Source organism: Gekko japonicus, unplaced genomic scaffold, assembly GCF_001447785.1.
Source record: "Gekko japonicus isolate JY-2015 unplaced genomic scaffold, Gekko_japonicus_V1.1 scaffold923, whole genome shotgun sequence".
NCBI lineage: Eukaryota > Metazoa > Chordata > Lepidosauria > Squamata > Gekkonidae > Gekko > Gekko japonicus.
This window is the reverse complement of record NW_015171530.1, coordinates 231,850-250,590: the sequence shown is the minus strand read 5'-3', so window position 1 is coordinate 250,590 and position 18,741 is coordinate 231,850. Positions and strand designations below refer to the sequence as shown.

The window sequence follows — 18,741 nt, the reverse complement described above, 5'->3', positions numbered from 1 at the left end:
TACAACCCGAAACTGCACTCCTAGAGTTGACAGCTTGGAGTGAGGAAGCGAAGAGAAAAACCTCCCAGAGCAAGAGCAGATCAGCTGTGAAACCAGCCGCCTAGCAGGAGGTTTCAGGAGCTCCACCTGAATGCTCTACCTACCTGGGATTCCAACTAGGGATGTAGAAAGCTGGGCAATCACCCACCTTCTGCTCTTCCCATGACCGCACACACTTTTCCCGAGATCCCTGGCTCTAACTCACAACACCAAACTTTGTGGGTCTTTTGGCCAATCCACGTTAACAGAAGAGGACCTCTGCCTCATCGTTGGTCCATTCTGACAAGATTTAAATAAGCTCTGGTACTGCTTCCTGCATAATTCATAACTGGGGAAGCTGCTGAATCCTTCTAACCAACCTGCTGCCAGAAAAAGTGCTCTAACGCTTAAGTGGGTTAATTCTGTGCTATAGCCGGTGCAAAAGATGCCAGAGCCCAGTGCGCCAAAGCATCCAAGCGTTCTTCGCTTTCAGGCACCGCCCCCTACCCACCACTTAGGATCGCCGAGTGGAAGGTGCAGCGGCCCCATACCGGGAGACGATGGATAACAGAGCTGTTAGAGGTGACCGTGTGCTCGCCTTCCTGCATCATGGCCATCTCCGCTCCGTCGTCATCGTCGGAAGCGTCTGCCAGGCTGTTGACGCTGCTGCTCTGGCTGCTGGCACTGATAGACATGCTGGGCACCGAATGGCTGCTCTCCATGCTGTTGATGGTGCCCGTCCGGTGGAGGAACTGCTCCACCTCCTACAGGGAAGAGACAAGGGAGACTGGAACGACCCTCTACAATGGGGTACAGGGGGGAGCCGTCTTTCGGCAAGGCATCGCTAGGTGTTAACAAGATGGAAGTCCTCACCTCCTCCTCTTCCGGAGCCTCCGCGTTTGGGCCATTCTGCGCTTCCTGGAAAAGGATTTTCTTCATCTTGCGGTACTGCAGGTTGTCCAGCTCCCTCACGGCATCCTTGGTTCGCTGGATCAGGTCCATGATAACGGTCTGGGGCCGTTCCCGCAAGAGGAAGCGATGCTGTGGGGCAACGGAAGCATACAGTTGGGGGGTGCGGTTGGCTGAAAAATCTTCAAAGCGATGCCATCCGCTAAGACTCGGTCCACTAAGACACAGCGGCTACAAGCATGGATGGCTTCAAAAGGGAATTAGATAAGCATATGGAGCAGAGGTCCATCGGTGGCTATTAGCCACAAGGGATAGATAGGGGCTCTGGGGCAAGTGATGCTCTGTCATCTTGGTGCTTGGGGGGGGGGGGTCAACAGTGGGAGGGCTTCTAATGTCCTGGCCCCACTGGTGGACCTCCTGATGGCACCTGGCATTTCTGGCCACTGTGTGATACAGAGTGTTGGACTGGATGGGCCTTTGGCCTGATCCAACATTGGCATCTCTTATGTTCAGCCACCTTGGGCAGGTGAACCAGAAATGAAAGGAACTGCAAATACTTGGGGACGCAGGGGCCAGCAATCTAAACGCTTGACTTTTCTCCTCCACGTAGTTATTTTGTAGGTATTTCCCCCCCCCCCAACTTTTGACCCACCGGGCTCACAAAGCATCCCCTACCCCTTCGTCTCACATGCCTCGTGCCACGGACAGGATTGTGCTGCGATTCCAGCCTCCACACTGCATGGAAGAGCAGGAGGAAACGCAACGGCCCAATCACGGGGCTGCAGTACCTTGAGCAGCACGTCAGAGGTTGGGCGGTCCTGGGGAATCTTCTGCAGGCACGAATCCACAAAGTTCCGGAAGTATTCAGACCTGGAAGAAGCAGGAGATGGAAGCCCAGGAGTGCTGCTCCCCTTGAAATACCCGGTCTCTTATCCTCTTCTCCCCTGCTCCCTTGCGCTCTAAATTCATTAAGCCCCATTTCATAGAAAGCCTCCTCCCACCCCCACTTTCATAAACCGCCACTCTCCGAGGGCTCCTTTACCAGTGGCTGGACTGGAGCAGTGGAGAGTCATTCTGGGCGATGTGGTATAAGGCACTCATAGCATTCATGTTAAAGAGGGGTGGTTTCCGCTCCGCTGGAAGAGAGGAAAACGGGCATCAGTGCTTCTGCTAGTCACCCTCCTGCTTCCTCCACACTCGGCGTTCCCAGGTGGCTCCAAGCCTGGCAAGGGAGCTCCCAGAGCCCGCCACCACCCCGCCCCCCGGACACCCATCCCATACCGAGTTCAATGCACGTGATGCCAAGTGACCAGACATCCACCTTCCCGTCATACTGCCCCTCATCCATGGCTAGGATCACCTCGGGAGCCATCCTGGAAAGAATCCAGAGCAAAACGGTGTGAGGCCACCACTCGCAGCCTTTAAGAGCATGCCCCCTGCCGTCCTATTCCCCCCTTGGGTGTCATCTAGCCGTCCTCCTTCCCAAGGTCTCCTTTCTCCACAAACCTTCTTGTTTGGTCCCTAACGATTTAACCTCCTCTACTCTAGCTTCTCCTTGCAGTTCAAGCGGCTGGAGGGTCACAGATTCATGTCCGTCTGTCCATCCACCAGGTCTCCTTCTTCTGACACAGTTTAACTTAAATATTAACCTACCAGATCTCTGGCAAGAAGACCGAAAGGTGGCCTGCGATGCTGCCTAGAACTGTTTGCATTGGCTCATTCATTGGAATTTTCTTATGTAATCTTCATCAAATATTTGTGAAATCATACTTTGTGCATGTCTTGTCTATGCAGTATGGATTTTCATTGAATGTTTTGGACATACTCATATTTTCATATCTTCCTGCCTACACTGCTTGGTTTATTTTTGGTCCTTGAACAATGCAGTTACCGTGGTTTGTTGGCATACCTTCCCTGGCACTGTGTGTGGAATAGCCAGGAGATCATAACATTGTCCGGCAGCCAGAGGTTCTAGCTCTTTTAGCGGTATGCACCACTAGGTGGCGAGCTAGACTTGTTCTTTTAAGGCAAGAGACGTTTTAGAGGTGGTCTGCCATTGCCTGCCTCTGTGTCGCAGCCCAGGTATTCCTTGGAGGTCACCCTTCCCAATACAAGCCAAGGCCGACCCTGCTTAGCTTCTGAGATCTGACGGGATCAGGCTAGTCTGGGCTATCCAGGCCAGGGCTGTCTTCCCAGGTGAATGCAAATCACGGTTCCCTTCACTCACCAATATGGGGTGCCAACGAAGGAGTTTGCAGGAGCAATGATGGAGGCAGAGCCAAAGTCCCCCAGCTTCACCTGTCCTGGCTCAGTCAGCAGGATATTCCCGGCTTTCACGTCTCTGCAAAAGACAGACTGGCTCTTAAAAACTGCGAGTGAGGGGGACAGACAGGCAGCTGGCGACTGGGAGAAAGGCAGCCAACAAGACCCCAAGAGGTGGAGGAGAGCAGAGTCACGTCAACAGATGTGTGCATCAGAACCAGTGCCTAAGCAGACAGAGGGAGATGGACAGGTTAGGCTGGACTGTGTGAAGTCCAGAAGACAAGGTCTTGTGTGTTGCAGCATGGAGTAGGTAGAAGAAAGAAAAGCAGAGGATGACCACTCACTTTCTGGATCACGGACAGGAAGAAACAGGACAGGACTGGGTCACACAAGATGCGTGACAGTCAGAGACTAGAATGGCAGTCCAAACATCCAGCACTACACGGAAAGCCACCACTGGGTGTGGATGCACATGAGTCTCAGGTACATAGAGCACAATGGTTAAGCTACAGCATATTCCGGGCAACATCCCATCAGCTGGTAGACATTGAGTTTGATCCACTCGTGCCCAAGCAAAAATGCAAGAAAGGATCTGCGGCAGCCACACACTAAGGCAAACTTATTGTATCCCCACTTGTTTCTGCATGTGCAGCCAATCTCCACGCCCTGTAATATACTAGGAGGAAAACACTTGGTGTTGTATGAGATGAGAGAGAGAGAGAGAGAGAGAGAGGGAGAGGGGGGGAGAGAGAGAGGGAGAGAGAGAGAGATGGTTTGCACCATAGAAGCCATTCTGTCATGTTTGTGCTGGTAGTTTTATGCATGAACTGAATGCCAGCTTGGAGAGAGCTGTTAGAAACATCAGGTTGGGTCCAGCAGTGTACAAGTGGAAACGTAAGCCAGACTTAGCACGGTTCTGCTAGCACAAGATCCCATACAACACCAAGTGCTTTCCTCCTAGTATATTATAGGGCCTGATGCAGGATAGGGACACAGCCAGTGTTCCCTCTAAGATGAGTTAGTGTGAGCTAGCTCACAGTTTTTTAGCCTCCGGCTCGCACATTTTTTTCTTCGCTGAGGAAGGATGCCTCCAGAGCAAACTAATTTATGCAGCAGTCAAATTGCTCGCTCACAACTTTAATGCCAGCAGCTCACAAAGTAGGATTTTTGCTCACAAGACTCCACAGCTTAGGGGGAGTGCTGGGCACAGCCAGTCTTTTTGCCTCCCACATTCCCCCCATCAGGCTCAGGGGAATATGGCCAGACAGGACCACAGCGGCTTATCTCACCTGTGGATCATGTTGTGCGAATGCAGGTACGCCAGCCCCTGCAGAGCACCGTGCGTTATGGCTGCAATCTCTACCTCCTGCAGAGGCTTCTTGTGCACTAAGGAAGAGAGAGAGAATGAAGGAAGAGAGGAGAGAACATTACACAGACGAGGAAGAGAAGGGCCATAAGAGACCTTCCCATCTCCTGTCCCTTGGGTACTCACCTTCCAGCAAGTCTGAGGCTGAACCTAGGCAATACTCCATCACCAGCTGATGGGGGTAAGAAGGCAACGGGGGAAGAGTTAATAGTGCAGGGCAGAAGATCCTCACGCATCCAGTCCCACACAGCCCCCTAGGCATTACCTACTTCCAAATTAATTTATTCATTGATCCCAGCACAAAAGCCCACTGCCGTTCGGGCACCTGAAAATCTAAAGTCCGTTTCCCCTACATAACCCACTTCCTCAAGGACTCCATTAATCTATGACCGGGAAATCCTCCTGGAATGCTTGCCTCCACAGGATTAGCTTCCCCTTCCCCTTACCCATGCTGTGTGCTCCCGCAAATAGCAGCCCTTGTATTCAATGGTGTTCGGGTGCCGCAGCTTCTGCAGAAACTTCACCTCTTTGATAATGTCCTGCCATTTCTGAAAGACAAACAAAAGGAGGCTGAGCCAGGATAATCCCGTGAGGAAAGGGTAGGGGGGCGAGGTTGAGTAGAAGCAGCCGGCCCGGAGGCCAGGGGAACAAGAGACCAGCCATGACTGTTGCCCAGAACTACTCCCAAGAGAGGGGGGGTCAAGCACAAACCTCGTTCGACTGTTTCCCACTGTAGGACATCTTCTTGATGGCCACCACTTCATTGTTGCGTATGTCTCGGGCCTGCAGATGGGAGACAGAATCAGCCAAGGGACAAACAGCCAAAAGTCACAGCGAGGGTTCAAAGTTAGTTGGGGAGGAGGGCTAGAATGTGTGCGAGCGTGGAGGTGATTCATTTCAGTCCCTGGAAAAGGCAACACAAGTCAAGGGGAGGGGAGTCTACTTTGCAATTCGTGGCTAATTAGGAGTTCTGGTGGCCAGAGGAAAAGAAACAGAACTGCCCACTGGCAAATGGTCAGAGAAAGTGGGAATGATGGGAACCCGACATCTAGGTACTCCTTCCTACCATTTCTCCTGTTCCAGAACTGGTGTTTTGTTCAGTGATTAGCGTGTCCGACTAAAACCTGGGAGACCCAGGTTTGAATCCTAGTCCTGCCGTGGAAGCTCGCTGGGTGGTCTTGGGCCAGTCACGCCCACTCACCTATCTTACAAGATTCACAGATTTCCATTCTGTACGGCTAAATGGGGGTGCCTTCCATGGAGACAGATCAAGATGGGTGGCCGTGTTGGTCTCTCTGCGGCAGTGAAAAAGAGCAAGAGCCCAGTAGGTCCCCGAAGAAGTGGGCGGTGACTCACGAAAGCCCCTACCCTGCCACAAATTTTGTTACGTCTTTTAAGGTGCTACTGGACTCTTGCTCTTTTCTGCTGCTACAGATGGACTAACACGGCTACCCATCTTGATCTACCTCACAAGGTTGTTGTGAGGATAAAATGGAGGAAAGGAGAACAACGTCGGCGGCCTCAGATCCCCACTGGGGAGAAAGGCAAGGTATAAATGAAGTGAACACGTGCACATTAGAATACACTGCTTATTGTTTACTTCATTTATACCCCACTTTTCTCCCCAATGAGCTGCGGTGGCTCAAGTGGTTAAGATGTTGAACTGCCGACCGAGACCCGAGTGCCGCATGACAGAGTGAGCAAGAAACTGCAAGTAGATAAATAGGTACCACTTCGGTGGGAAGGTGACAGCGTTCCGTGCGCCTCGGCGTCTAGTCATGCCGGCCACATGACCACGGGAATGTCTTTGGACAGCGCTGGCTCTTTGGCTTGGAAATGGAGATGAGAACCACATCCCTAGAGTTGGATTCAACTGGCTTTCAAGCAAAGGAAACCTTTAGCTTTCTCCCCAATAGGACCCAAAGTGGCTTATAACAGCCTCCCTCTCGTCATTTCATCCTCACAACAACCCTGTACGGTAGGTTAGGCTGACTGTGTGACTGGCCCAAATCCCCCCAGCCAGCTTCCATGGCAGAGGGTGTTTTTCCCCCCAAGCTGGACTTCCCAGATCCTAGACCAGCACTCTAACCACTTCACCACATTGGCTCTCACGGAGAATGGAAGACTGTGGTGATGAGGCAGGAAGAAGAAGATTGGATTTATACCCCGCCCTTCATTTGGAGTCTCAGAGCGGCTTACAAACCCCACAACAGACACCCTGTGAGGTAGGTGGGGCTGAGAGAGCTCTGACAGAAACTGCTCTTTCAAGGACAGCTCTGACAGAACTACGACTTGCCCAAGGTCATCCAGCAGCTGCGAGTGACTGAGTGGGGAATCAAACCCGGTTCTCCCAGATTAGAGTCCGCACACTTAACCACGACACCAACGGGATTGTGAGAAAATTAGTACAGACATGATGTGCAGCAGACTTCAACCAAATTTAGTAGTGAGGAGTGTCTCCACCCGTTTCCCCAACACTCACAAAGTAGACTGCTCCAAAGCTGCCATGTCCAATCTCCCGCAGGTCGACAAAGAGTTTCTCAGGGTCATCCTTGAAGAACAGTTCAGCCACCTCAGGGTCCTTCAGGCTGCCAGCCCGGGCATTAGACGGCATGGTGGCGGCACGGGGGGCTGGGCCTCACCTCCACTCTTCTTCTAAAGGGGGAGGCAGGTGTTAGCAAGCTGGCCCAGGTGGCAACACACGCGGTTGCATCCAACTGGAAACCAGAGATGTGGGGTTGTTGTGAGCAACTCCAGCCTTCTTATTTCCACATGCCCGCTTTCCAACAGACACCGGTTCTTCCCAAGGAAAGGGACACGTCCCCATCCCACTCTGTCCGCATTACAGAAACTCAAGACCTTCCAGCTCACAGCACATCTGCCTGAGCTTCCCAACCAAGATACCCTTCCCACTGGCTCCTTTAATTATAGGATTATGGCTCCTGTTCCAGTTTTTGCTCTTACTTACAGCCCGCCTTTCTGAGACTCAGGGCAGATAACAGCATATAAAACAATGCAACATCATAGCATGAGACAACCAATGAACCGCTAGGACGGGTGGTGGAAAGTGCTGGCAAGCCACAGCCGACTTATGGCGACCCTCTGAGAGGGTTTCAAGGCAAGAGGAGGTTGGTTTGCCACTGCCTGCCTCGGCATAGCAACCCTGGGCTTCCTTGGGGGTTTCCTATCCGAGTAGTGACCCAGGCTGACCCTGCTTAGCTTCCAAAATCTGACACGATCGGGCTAGCCTGGGCTATTCAGTTTAGGGGTGCAACAGGATGCGGACTACAGAAATAGAGGACAATGCAAGTGACAAACTATCGAAGGCAAAGTATACCGCGAACAATACCGAAAGCGGATTAGTGGGTGTAAGTCAATGCTGTAAAAGCAGGTGTTAACCTACGATAATCTCTGCAGTGGAGTACTTCATCGTTCCATTCTACTCCAGTTCTAATCTCTCTTTTTCAAAATCCCCCTTTGAACATTACTGTCTTTGCACGTTCTGGGGAATGAGAGAATTACGGAAGCCTTCCTGACCATCGCGGGCAGGCCGTACCGTAAGGTAAGAGATGCCACTGAAAATGCACGTGAACGGGCAGCTGCCGCTCTCAGCCCCATTTGCAGGGTGGCACCTTCAGAAGGCTCTGCTCACGTGAGCCACAGCTGTTGCAGCAGAACACAGCAGCACGGCTGAACCTACAAAAGGTGCACACATTTGCATGCCAAGCATCAGTTTCATCTTGCAACTGGCATACATTTACATGGGCAGTGACCATGTTCTCGGACACTTACTTCAGTTCAGTAAACCTTTTTTGTCTCTTCAGTTTTTCATCCATTCCCAAAGAGTTAGTTCACATTTAGAAGCCACAATGAACCCTGGTTTGTTCATGAGCACAGCTTGCCCACCATGCTTTTGTGCTCCCCCCACCCTTTGTGCATGAGACTGAATGCTTCCTGGTCTGGGAAGCCTTTGATCAAACTCCAGTTTACCAGAATGTTGCAATGCAGGCACCTGGGACAACCGGAGCTTTGTTTCTTCCTGTCCCAAACCAGGATGCTTTAAGTCATGTTCGGCACATGAGAGGAGAAGGGAAGGAGCACAGCAAAAAAAGAGTCCTGCTCATACCTGTCACAAATTAAGATTCGTCGTGGTGTCTGAATGTGGCCTTAAAGCAAGGGAGAAGAAGATACAGGCTGCTATTCCAGGGCAGAAATAGGATTCTTTTTGAGTTACTCAGTACCAGGCCTTTTACCTTCCTCCTTGCCTTGCCTGAGCAATTGCCCACCCTGAAGTGAATGACGGCCTCCATCACTGTCTATGGCTGCTGTTTGGTGTATGCAGGTCATGGGGAGGGAAGAAGATTAAAGGGAATTTTGGGAACACACAGCAAAGAGGAATTCTGGGATACTTATGCAGGACTTGGTATTCCTTCCGGGAGGGAAAATCATGTACTTCTGAACACAGGAAGTATAAACAATGTGGAAGCTGCTTTCTCAGTAATAATCCCCCACAAGAGGTACTAAAGCGGTTCACAATGACAAAATGCAGCCTTGGTAATACAAATAAATGCTAATGTTACTTGGCTACACACAAAAACAACTGAATGCTACTATACGAGGAGTGCCTGGTGACGGAGCACCTGGAGATGAAACCAGGCAAAAGCACCCTCCACACCACCGGCTCCAGAGTCAGGAGCATCATTCATACGGCGGCACCCGCGAGCAGAAGTTGCCCCTTTGGGCGGCCTCCCCTACACCTTCAGGAGAACTAACTGCGCTCTATGAGTGGGAGAGCGGCGCTGCCGTGTTCTCTATTTTAACCCACTCCCTGGGCACTTTTGTGGGGGGTCTATTTTAATGAACCTGGGAAGGGACACAGACCCGTGTTTAAACACTGCTGCTAGCTGTTCTGAGCCCTTGGGACAGGGCGGGGGCACAAGCCAGGATTACATAAATGCATCCAGCACAGTCCTTATTGTGGGGATTGAAGGCACTGGAGGGAGCCCCGCCCTGGAAAGCAGGAGACCGAGGCTGCCTGGGAAGCCGTACTCTGGTCCTCAACTCAGTGGCAAACAGTACGCATTAAAGAAAACAACCAACCCTACCTCCCCACCACCACCAAAAGGACACAAACAACTACCTGGGCCTCAAGGACCACCGTCAGGTTCCCAGAGAGAGCTCTCCGAGAAGGCACACATGCTACCAAGTGTCTGGCAATCATGCTAAGAACAAGGTCTGGAGAGACAGCCTGAAGCACCCAGGCCCAAGCAAGACTCCCCACCACCAGCAGGTGCCCAGCAGTGTTCCCTCTAAGCTGAGTTAGTGTGAGCCAGCTCACAGTTTTTTACCCTCCGGCTCACACATTTTTGCCTTAGCTCAGGAAGGAGGGCTCCAGAGCAAACTAATGTATGCAGTAGCCAAATCACTCGCTCACAGCTTTAATGCCAGTAGCTCACAAAGTAGGATCTTTACCCACAAGACTCCAGAAGCTTAGAGGGAGCATCGGTGCCCAGTAAATGTCTCTGTCTCTCTATGAAAGGGCCCGTGTTACAGGGAAAGGGAAATCGGTGGTTTGGAAGAAGAAACAAGCTCTGGGATCCAAAGGACCTTCCCCCCCCCCCCCCCCCGAATAATCAGACCTGACCAGGAATTACGTGTGGGCAGGATGGACATTGTTTTTGTCTCCACAAGACCCAGAAGGTGACTTACCTGTAGCACCTAACCAGGAGCACATGGGATGCATCACACGGGAGGTTGGCTACCTTTCTTATCACCACAAGGATGCCGCTTCCGCAGACAACCGATTCCGTGCACCCAGTGCACAAAACAGTGCTGTGCATTCAATAGGTGTAGACTACAGGGTTCGCAAGTGGTCAAATGGGACTCCGAGCTCCCAGCCGTCCGGGAAACACCCCCCCTCCTCTGTGGGACTGGCTCAGCAGCTTCAAGTCAGGGTCAGGCTGGCTCAGATGAACACCAGCAACATAAAAGCCAGGGGGGCTTTCCCTATCTCTGAGGCACCTACCTGCATCTCAACCGCATTTGCTTGAAGCAAAGTATTTGGGACTCGGCCCAACCCCATTAATTCAGAGCCCTTCCTCTTCAGCCTCTGGGACCAGCAGTGGTCACTGAAGCAGTTCCTCTCCTCCACCCAAGCAATCAACTAAAAAACAGGGAAACCAAGAGAGCACAGGCAGGCCGCATCAGCAAGAGGAAATCCTTGCATTGTTCAGTTGCTTCCCAGGGAACAATCCAAAGCGTCAGTGCAGCCTGGCAGCGGTAATCCTGGCGGGAAGGTATCTGTCTGTGAGCGCCAATGCCATCAACACGCCGAGGAGTGCAGAGCTCAGGCAGACTCTCAGTTTTGGATTATGACATTCAAGATAGAGCGGCAAGGGGAATGGGGCATACGAGAAGCACCTGCAGCTAATCCTTCCACGGAGAGAGAAAAACAAACCAGACTGTGTCACCGCAAAAGCAGACGTGCAAAACCAGATCAGGCTCTCGCCCGACACAAAACACAAGTTACAGAAGTCATCAGATTAAAAAAAAAAAAACACCAGTCCCTTCAATCTCATCTGCTGTGACTAGGAACCGGAAGCTGAATGTCACTGACACTTATATACGCTGCTCCTCTGTCACCTCCTCTGTCAAGGAGGTTAGATCGATATGCAAAACACAATACAAAAACATACTCTGAAGACACAACAGGTAAAAATGCTGGTGCTAGAGGGGGCCAGGGAAGCTCCTGCAAGAGGCCTGCTCTCTGCCTGAAGAGTCTGAAGACCACATTTCAAAACAGGGAGGTGCTATTCCCTCAGAACAGGGACGCTGACAACACACACGCACACACACGGCAAGTGCTTTGGCTTGCTTGCTTAAGCTGTATAAATACTGTAAGCAACCGAAATAAACGATGCAGCCAGGGTCACTTTCCGGATTCAGCTCCCCGCTTGCAGAACTCTACAAACAGAACGATGTGGGTTAAGGGGCAGAAGAAAGGAGGAAACTCGCTTCAGGGCATAACGCAGGAGCAGATGGTCCCAGAGGCTATTCAGACCCGGGAGCGCAAGAACTGCAGGTTGCTACCCCGGCCCCTCCAGTTCTTTGTTCCGAACTGAGGGAGTTATTCGAGACTCCCCTATGGCAACTGCTCCTTGGGCCTGGAAAGAAGCCACCAGATTTCAGTTAGCAGCGAGGGGGTCCATCTGTTGAGCTGGGGACCCCCGCTAAGTAAGGTAAAGAAGGGCAAGGCCAAATGTGCAGGGCACAGAACCAAGGGAGCATCTAGGAATAAAAATGCCTCGCATAATGTACACCAACGGGCAAAGGCCCTCTATGCCCCCATACAGCGGAGTGGGGAAAGGGGGCGTCTGCTCCCACCCACCCACAGTAGTTGGGGTTCTTTGTATTTCAGACAACCAAAGTTGGCGGAGGCCGACTTTTCCTTACCAGCTGCTGTGCACAGAATGACAAGTGTCAGCTACTAAGCAGTTTGCGCTGCTTTTTACTCACCACCTCTTTTTTTTTTTTTTGTAACCCCAAGACACCAAAAAGAGCACTCTGATTGTTTTGGGGCTACTTCCTTCTCTTTGCTACAATACAAGGACATGAACACCAGACAGGAGAAGTAGTTGGAGAAGTAAAGTGATCACAAGATGCCAGATCACAAGAGGCCCAACTCTGAAACTTAGACCGGCCTATGAGAACAGCCAGTAGTGAAACGTACTGTCCTTAGGCAGACTCTTTCAAGAAATAAATGTATTAAGTCATAAAAGGCATGCAAAGGCTTCCTCAAAACAAGAGCAGAAAAACTGGAGGCCCCAAAAACCACTAGACTGAAGTCACAAGTGTAACCCTGGAAATCAAAATTTTCTGGGTTCTTCCCCACCTCCAAATTTTATCCCATCATCCTTTGCAGTACAAACGCACAGCAAGCGGGGCTGCACTCCTGTCGCCGCAGTCACCGTTAAGTATCTGACAAGGAGCCGCTACAACTTGGTAACAAAACGCTCTGGCAAATAAGGGACCCTGAAACAGCCTTATGTGCTTGTCCAAGAGGAAGATGGCTACGTCCCCACAAAGTTCTTTCAAGCCCTCTTCGTTTCCCAGACCTCCAAAATCTTCACACACAGGTCCATCTCTATCTGTCTTATCAATCCATCCCATTTTGACAGAAAGGTGTCTTGGGCATTCAAGCCCTACTATCTAGGGAGTCACAGCTTGTCCAGAATGCAGCAGCACAGGTCCTCACAGGGACACCAATCACTGCACATATACAACCTGTGCTCCACCAGATGCCCTGGCTCCAAGTCGAGTACCAGGTCAGGTTCAAGGTTTTGACCTTTAATGCCCTAAACAGTCAAGGTCCAGCATACCCAAGGGACCCGCTTTTCCTGGTATGTCCCCCGGAGAGCATTACACTCAAATAGCCAACATCTACTGGTGGTCCCTGGACCAAAGAGCATCCGGCTGCCCTCAATCAGAGCTGGGGTCTTTTCGGCCCTGCCTCCGACTTGGTGGGGCTCTCTGCCCAATGACACCAGGGCCCACTGCGGGATCGATCGGAATTCCGCAGGGCCTGCCAGGCAGAGATGTTCCATCAAGCTTACGGTTCAGGACAGTGACATTTTTAGTGGTTTTAATGGCTAATAGTATTAACTATCTGCCTTGCAAACTACCTCCCCTCCCACCCATTGTTAACTGCTAATTTTTAATTACAAGTTGGGGGGGGGGGCTAGAACTGTATTATGGTGCCATGTCGGGGTCAGGGTTCAGTTGAAGTAGATCTGTATTTTAGACTATTTATTCTGATTTATATGTTTTTATAGTTGTGTTGTGAACCGCCCTGAGCCCCACTTGCGGGGGGGGGGGCAGTATAAAAGCCATCTAGCTTCTGCTCCCACCACTCTCCATTCTGGCAAGTTTCCCACTGTATGAGGGCTAGAAACTTAAAAACCGAAGCTACACAGGGTCTTGATGATGATAATTCCCATATTTGCACCATGGATCCAGCAGGACAGAATGCAGAGTTCTGTCTCCTGTCTTTGCTTCTGGCTTTTTCTCCTCCACACGTTCCCTCGCTCTCCATCCTCCTCTTCCCTTTTATGGCTGTTTCCTCACCTGCCCTACCCCCGGAGGCTCTGGGAAACTGATTCCAAGTGTCACTTTCTCCTGGACGAAGAGGGTGCTTACGGAGTCACCTGTGGTTAACTCAGGAGCAACCTCTAGGGGTTGCATTCCACCACAACAGCACAAGAGAAAACAATGCTTTGGCAACACACTGCAGTCATTTTCAGAGATTTTGCTGCAACCATTAGAAAACTATTTTAGGAAGGGAAAGCTGAGAGCCTCCTGGTTCTAACAAATGACCTTTGCTAGAAAGGGGAAATGCATTCTGGCAGGTTTTAACATGCTCCGTCACGCGTGTTAAAAACACAGGCAGAGCTGAGATCCCGCACTCATCTGAAGGAGTAGTTTTGGACTTTACAGAAGGTGCTTCAACATTATGCCCTTCCTCTAACGTGTCCAAAGGGGAAGTTATTTCTGACAGCTAGGGGTGGAAAGAGAGACAGCATCCCTCCCCCCCGGTTCTGAAAAGGGGATTGCGTGAAGGAAGGGGGATATGTCTATTAATACCTACGAGCTATGATGGTTCAGAAAAACTTCAATGTTCAGAGGCCACCTTGGAATACCACTTATTACGAGATAACTGGATGTCTTCTTGCTCTGTTGGTGAGTTTCCTGGGAATCTGGCAAGTGCTCAACCTTTAGCCTAATGCAGCAAGGTCCTACTTCCTATGGCCTTACAGAAAGAGCTTCCGCTTTTCATGCTTCTACCACCACGTCTGAAAGATAATTTACACGGAAGGAGATACGAAAGTTGTACCAACATCTTGAGTTTCCGCAGGTGCAGTTGCAGACTTTATGGTGGGAGGGCAAGTTAATCGCCCATTTGCTTGCCGGTGCCTGCTGTAGGGTCTGAGAAAGCACACGATCAAAATTGGAAATTCCCAGCTCCTCAAGACTTCTGACCAGAAAACACCATCACTCATCGGCTTATACCACACTGTGATGACATGAGCAAAACAGCGGCAGATGCTTGACACTCAGTAAGTTAACAGTCACTTAAGAAGCAACGGCATCTTGGTCTCTCCTGCCAGGGCTAGTCAAGAAGGATGACTTTTGTCGCTTTGTCATGGACTGGACAGTATGCTACCCTCAGGCTCAAAAGTAATGCTTCATCATATGTTAGTGTTTTTTCTTAACTTGGAGAGACAGGAGAGGCTTTATTACAAGAGAGGCTGCCTAGTGCAAATGCCGTTCAGGATCCATCTTTGGAAGCCAAAGGGGAAGTCTGCACCAACATTTGCAAAGAGGGGTGGGAGAAATGTTGTACAGAACGAACTGGAGGCCACCTAAAAAAGACTGTGCTTGCTCTTGCCTGGCCATCAGTACTTCTCCACCCAAAGAGTGATTAACACATGGAATTCACTCCCACAGGAAGTGGCGGCGGCTACAAGCATGGATGGATTTAAGAGGGAATTGGATAAACATATGGAGCACAGGTCCATCAGTGGCTATTAGCCACAAGATATAAGTAGGAACTCATGATCTGGGGCAAGGGATGCTCTGTATTCTTGGTGCTGGGGGGGACAGCAGTGGGAGGTCTTCTCGTGTCCTGGCCCCACTGCTGGACCTCCTGATGGCACCTGGTATTTTTGGCCACTGTGTGACAGAGTGTTGGACTGGATGGGCCATTGGCCTGATCCAGCATTGGCTTCTCTTATGTTCTTATGATCAGAAACACCAGTGAAGGAAATTGGAAGCAAGCTGATTCTTGTATTTCCTTCAGCCTGTTAAGAACACATAAGGAGCCCTGCTGAAGAAGAACATGTTCACCAGCCCAGCACCCAGCTCCGCACCGTGGCCATCCAGAGGCCTTTGGGAAGCTCAAAAAGCAGGACAGGAAGGCGATAGCCATCCCCAACCATTTAACCCCTGCGATTGGCATTCAGAGGTGCCCTGGAACGTGAAGACTGCCCTTAACCATCACAGCCAACAGCCATTGATAACCTGTCACCCACAAACGTGTCTAATCCACTTTCAAAGCCATCTAAGCTAGTGATCTTCACGATATGCTGAAGCAATGGATTGCATAAATTAAATGATACTTTGCATGAGTCCTCTCTTTTGTCTGTTGCTGTAACACAAGCAGCTGACGGGCTAGTGACTCTTGTACAATTATTTGCAAAGCTGTGCGAAACTGAAGAGACTACCGGCAAGGACAGAACTGTTGGCCACAAGAAAGAACCAGGAAGCCTAAAAGCCCCAAAATAGTCACTATGGTCTGGCATGACCATGAAAAAAAGAAACATCTGCTCCACTTTCCTTATGGCCACACATCTCTCAAAGTTCCTTCTTGTAAATAACATGCAAAATGTCTTGTCTGGCGTGTTCTGTCTTGCATGATGAAACTACCAGCTATTAGGACAGGGTCAAAACAACAGATGCAAGGAGGAGCCCCAAAAGCAACAGAACTCACACAGATGCCTACTCATTTTTGACCAAGGCATCACACACACACACACAGGCTGCCCTAATGCCATACCCAAGCAAACACGGACACGGCTGTGCGCACACCAGAAGAAAAGCCTTCTCCGATTCCTTTCCACTCCCTACCTCAACCTAGCATGCTCCAGACCTCTAAAGGGACCCATGTCCCAAATCTCATTTCATCCTGGTCAGAGAACAATGATCCATTAAGCGAGAAAGCCTGGAATCTGCTTGCTTTGCTCCAGTAACACTTGGTACAAAATGCATCAAATCATTATTTCATTATATTTATACACCGCCTTCCAGTTCACTTGGTGCCCAGAGGAGCTTACAAGTGTTCTGAAGCACTACACACACACAACTTCACAAGATCGCTGGAATTCTGCATAATTCCACTTTTTATTAGAAGTAAGAAAGTTACAAGCACTCAGGTGTTTCATGTTTCAAACAACTCGATTCCTGCAGAAAGGCAGGGGGGGACGACGACACTCCCAGTGCCCAGGAGCCAGGGTCCCAGTCCCCCGCAACACAGTGCCAAATTCTAAGAAAAGTCAAATATGGAGTTCAGATAGAACAGGAAATTGAAAACTCTCTACAGCATATGCTGAATGCCAAACTGGATATCTTTGCTTGTGGAATTTGGATTTCCTTTGCTTTTGTTTTTCGACTTCAGAATATGAAGAGCTTTGAAAGATACATTGACAGGAAAAGATCTTTGCTACGAGGACCAAACAAACCGTGGCAAACTCACTGAAAAGTAAAGAACGGTCTCCCGGCACAATAAAAACAAATACTTTCACTGAGGCATAGGCTTTCAAGGTCTAGAGCCCTCTTCATCAGATGCATGAAGTGTATCCTCAGAAGGCAGATACATTTGAGGCTGCAAGTTGTCCCATACATACACACACGAACATACGACGCTGCCTTACACTGTATCAGACCACTGGCCCATCAAGGTCAGCAACTGCTCAAACAGGCAGTAGTCTCGGGCTGAAGTCTTTCACACCTCCCGCTACTTGATCCTTTCAGATAGAGATTCTGGGGACTGAACCTGGGGCCTTCTGCATGCCAATCACATGCTCTACCACTGAGCCACAGCCCCCTCCCCAGACCTGTCATGAAATTACTCTCTGTTTTTGTCACACAGCAGACTCAGGCTACCCCTCTAGTTTGTCACCATTGGGAAGTAGGACTTTCCAGGCTCAAGGAGGTCAGCCATGAAGAAACCTACAGGATCTTAAAGAAAGACCACTCCAGTCAGGATACACCTCATCTTTTTCCCATCCAAGTCCTCATGTCAAAACTAATTCTTCTGCAGTGCTGGCATGACACCCATCCTCTCCCATAGCAAAAAAACCCTGAATTGCAATTCCACCCCCACCCTCAATTCACAAAAATGCGATGGAACACAAAACCCAGATGCAAAGAAGGGGTCACCCACCTCACCTTCCTGAAATGCACTCCCTGTGTTCACTCCAGCAGCCCTCTCCGCACCAGAATTACAACTCCCAAGGGGCTCCACGACAGCCCTTCATTCTAAACTGTCTCACGAATGCAGACCTGTCAAACCATCTAAAGACACAAGAATGGGACTCCTTGGAAGCAGAACTGGGTCTAATGGAGGGGGGCTGGGAGCTAGGACCCCCCAAGTTGCTTAGGAGGGGAATGGATAGGGAGGCCTGTACCCTGATCTATGAGTTCCAAAGAGGGAGTGGGGTTTAACCAGATTAGGGGTGGAGTGCCAAAGCCAGCCTTCCCCGGGCATAGGGCAACAAGGCATCTGGATGACAGGAGGCAGAATCCAGGATCTACCTGCAGGAGGTTCTTAGGCCTCCCCCAAATAAAAGTTTAACAGGAAAGGAAGAGGAAGAATCATCTTGGATCCAGAACTCTTGGGCTCAACTAGAAAACAAATGATGCCTAAAAGATTTTTTTTTGGGGGGAGGTAAACCATTGCTCTTTTAAGCCCTCAAGAGAAGAAAGAAAGGAGGGGAGGAAATGCACTTCCTAACCTAAAAGGTCCAAATTTTGTACTTGTTCTGAGAGAGATAATTGTGGGGAGGGGAGAACTAGATTCTCACAGAATAGGCTTATCGCCTCTGTCTTTGTTCCACAGGCCCTTTCACCTTCCGTTTCCTTCCCCCAACCTCTTCCCCCAAAAGATTCCACCTTTGCCACCCGCCTTTAGCTACGTATTTGAGTCTCACCTGTAAGTCTTTGCAGCTGCCTAGGTTTTGTCCCCCTTGAGGCTCCAGCTCCAGGATATATGGGGTGGGGAGTACACCCCCGACGCCCTCCTCTTTTCCAACTCCTCCAGTCAAAGAAGGGGCGCAGAGGGAACTCTCACCGGCTCCCCTGGATGAAGAAGGCCCCTGTGATAGGAGTCACGGGGCATCCGGGGGTCTCTCCAGCCTCGGCCTCTTTTGCTTGGGTTTTAGAGGAGCTAAGGAAAAAAGGAGCTACGGGAGAAGGGAGCTACAGAAGTGAAGCCTTGGGGGGGGGAGGGCGGAGGCTGGCTCACTAAAAGGAACAGGGGGCATCCCTGTGAAAGGACGGGAGGGGAGTCTCCCAGCAGCTCCAGCGCTATGAGATCTCTTTATGAAGGCAGAAGAGGAATCCTGTAAGAGAAT

At 50.4% G+C, this 18,741-nt stretch overlaps 1 protein-coding gene across 3 annotated transcripts in view; it reads right to left on the bottom strand.

Moving 5' to 3' along the window:
• The window catches only part of TAOK2 (TAO kinase 2), a 42,040-nt gene extending 23,449 nt beyond the window's left edge, over positions 1-18,591 (bottom strand). Inside the window, exons 1-13 of one of the 3 annotated variants that reach the window (XM_015419571.1) lie at positions 18,319-18,591; positions 17,553-17,683; positions 7,038-7,210; positions 5,267-5,338; positions 5,002-5,103; positions 4,682-4,727; positions 4,479-4,575; positions 3,155-3,268; positions 2,209-2,300; positions 1,970-2,063; positions 1,716-1,797; positions 892-1,059; positions 570-782 (exon numbers count right to left, since the gene is read on the bottom strand). In XM_015419571.1, the coding sequence (XP_015275057.1) occupies positions 570-782; positions 892-1,059; positions 1,716-1,797; positions 1,970-2,063; positions 2,209-2,300; positions 3,155-3,268; positions 4,479-4,575; positions 4,682-4,727; positions 5,002-5,103; positions 5,267-5,338; positions 7,038-7,169 (1,212 nt within the window). In that variant the 5' untranslated portion in view covers positions 7,170-7,210; positions 17,553-17,683; positions 18,319-18,591. The remainder of the gene's footprint in view (positions 1-569; positions 783-891; positions 1,060-1,715; positions 1,798-1,969; positions 2,064-2,208; positions 2,301-3,154; positions 3,269-4,478; positions 4,576-4,681; positions 4,728-5,001; positions 5,104-5,266; positions 5,339-7,037; positions 7,211-17,552; positions 17,684-18,318) is intronic. The other 2 variants (XM_015419570.1, XM_015419568.1) reach the window with 2 other exon arrangements.
• Positions 18,592-18,741: the final 150 nt, after the last annotated feature.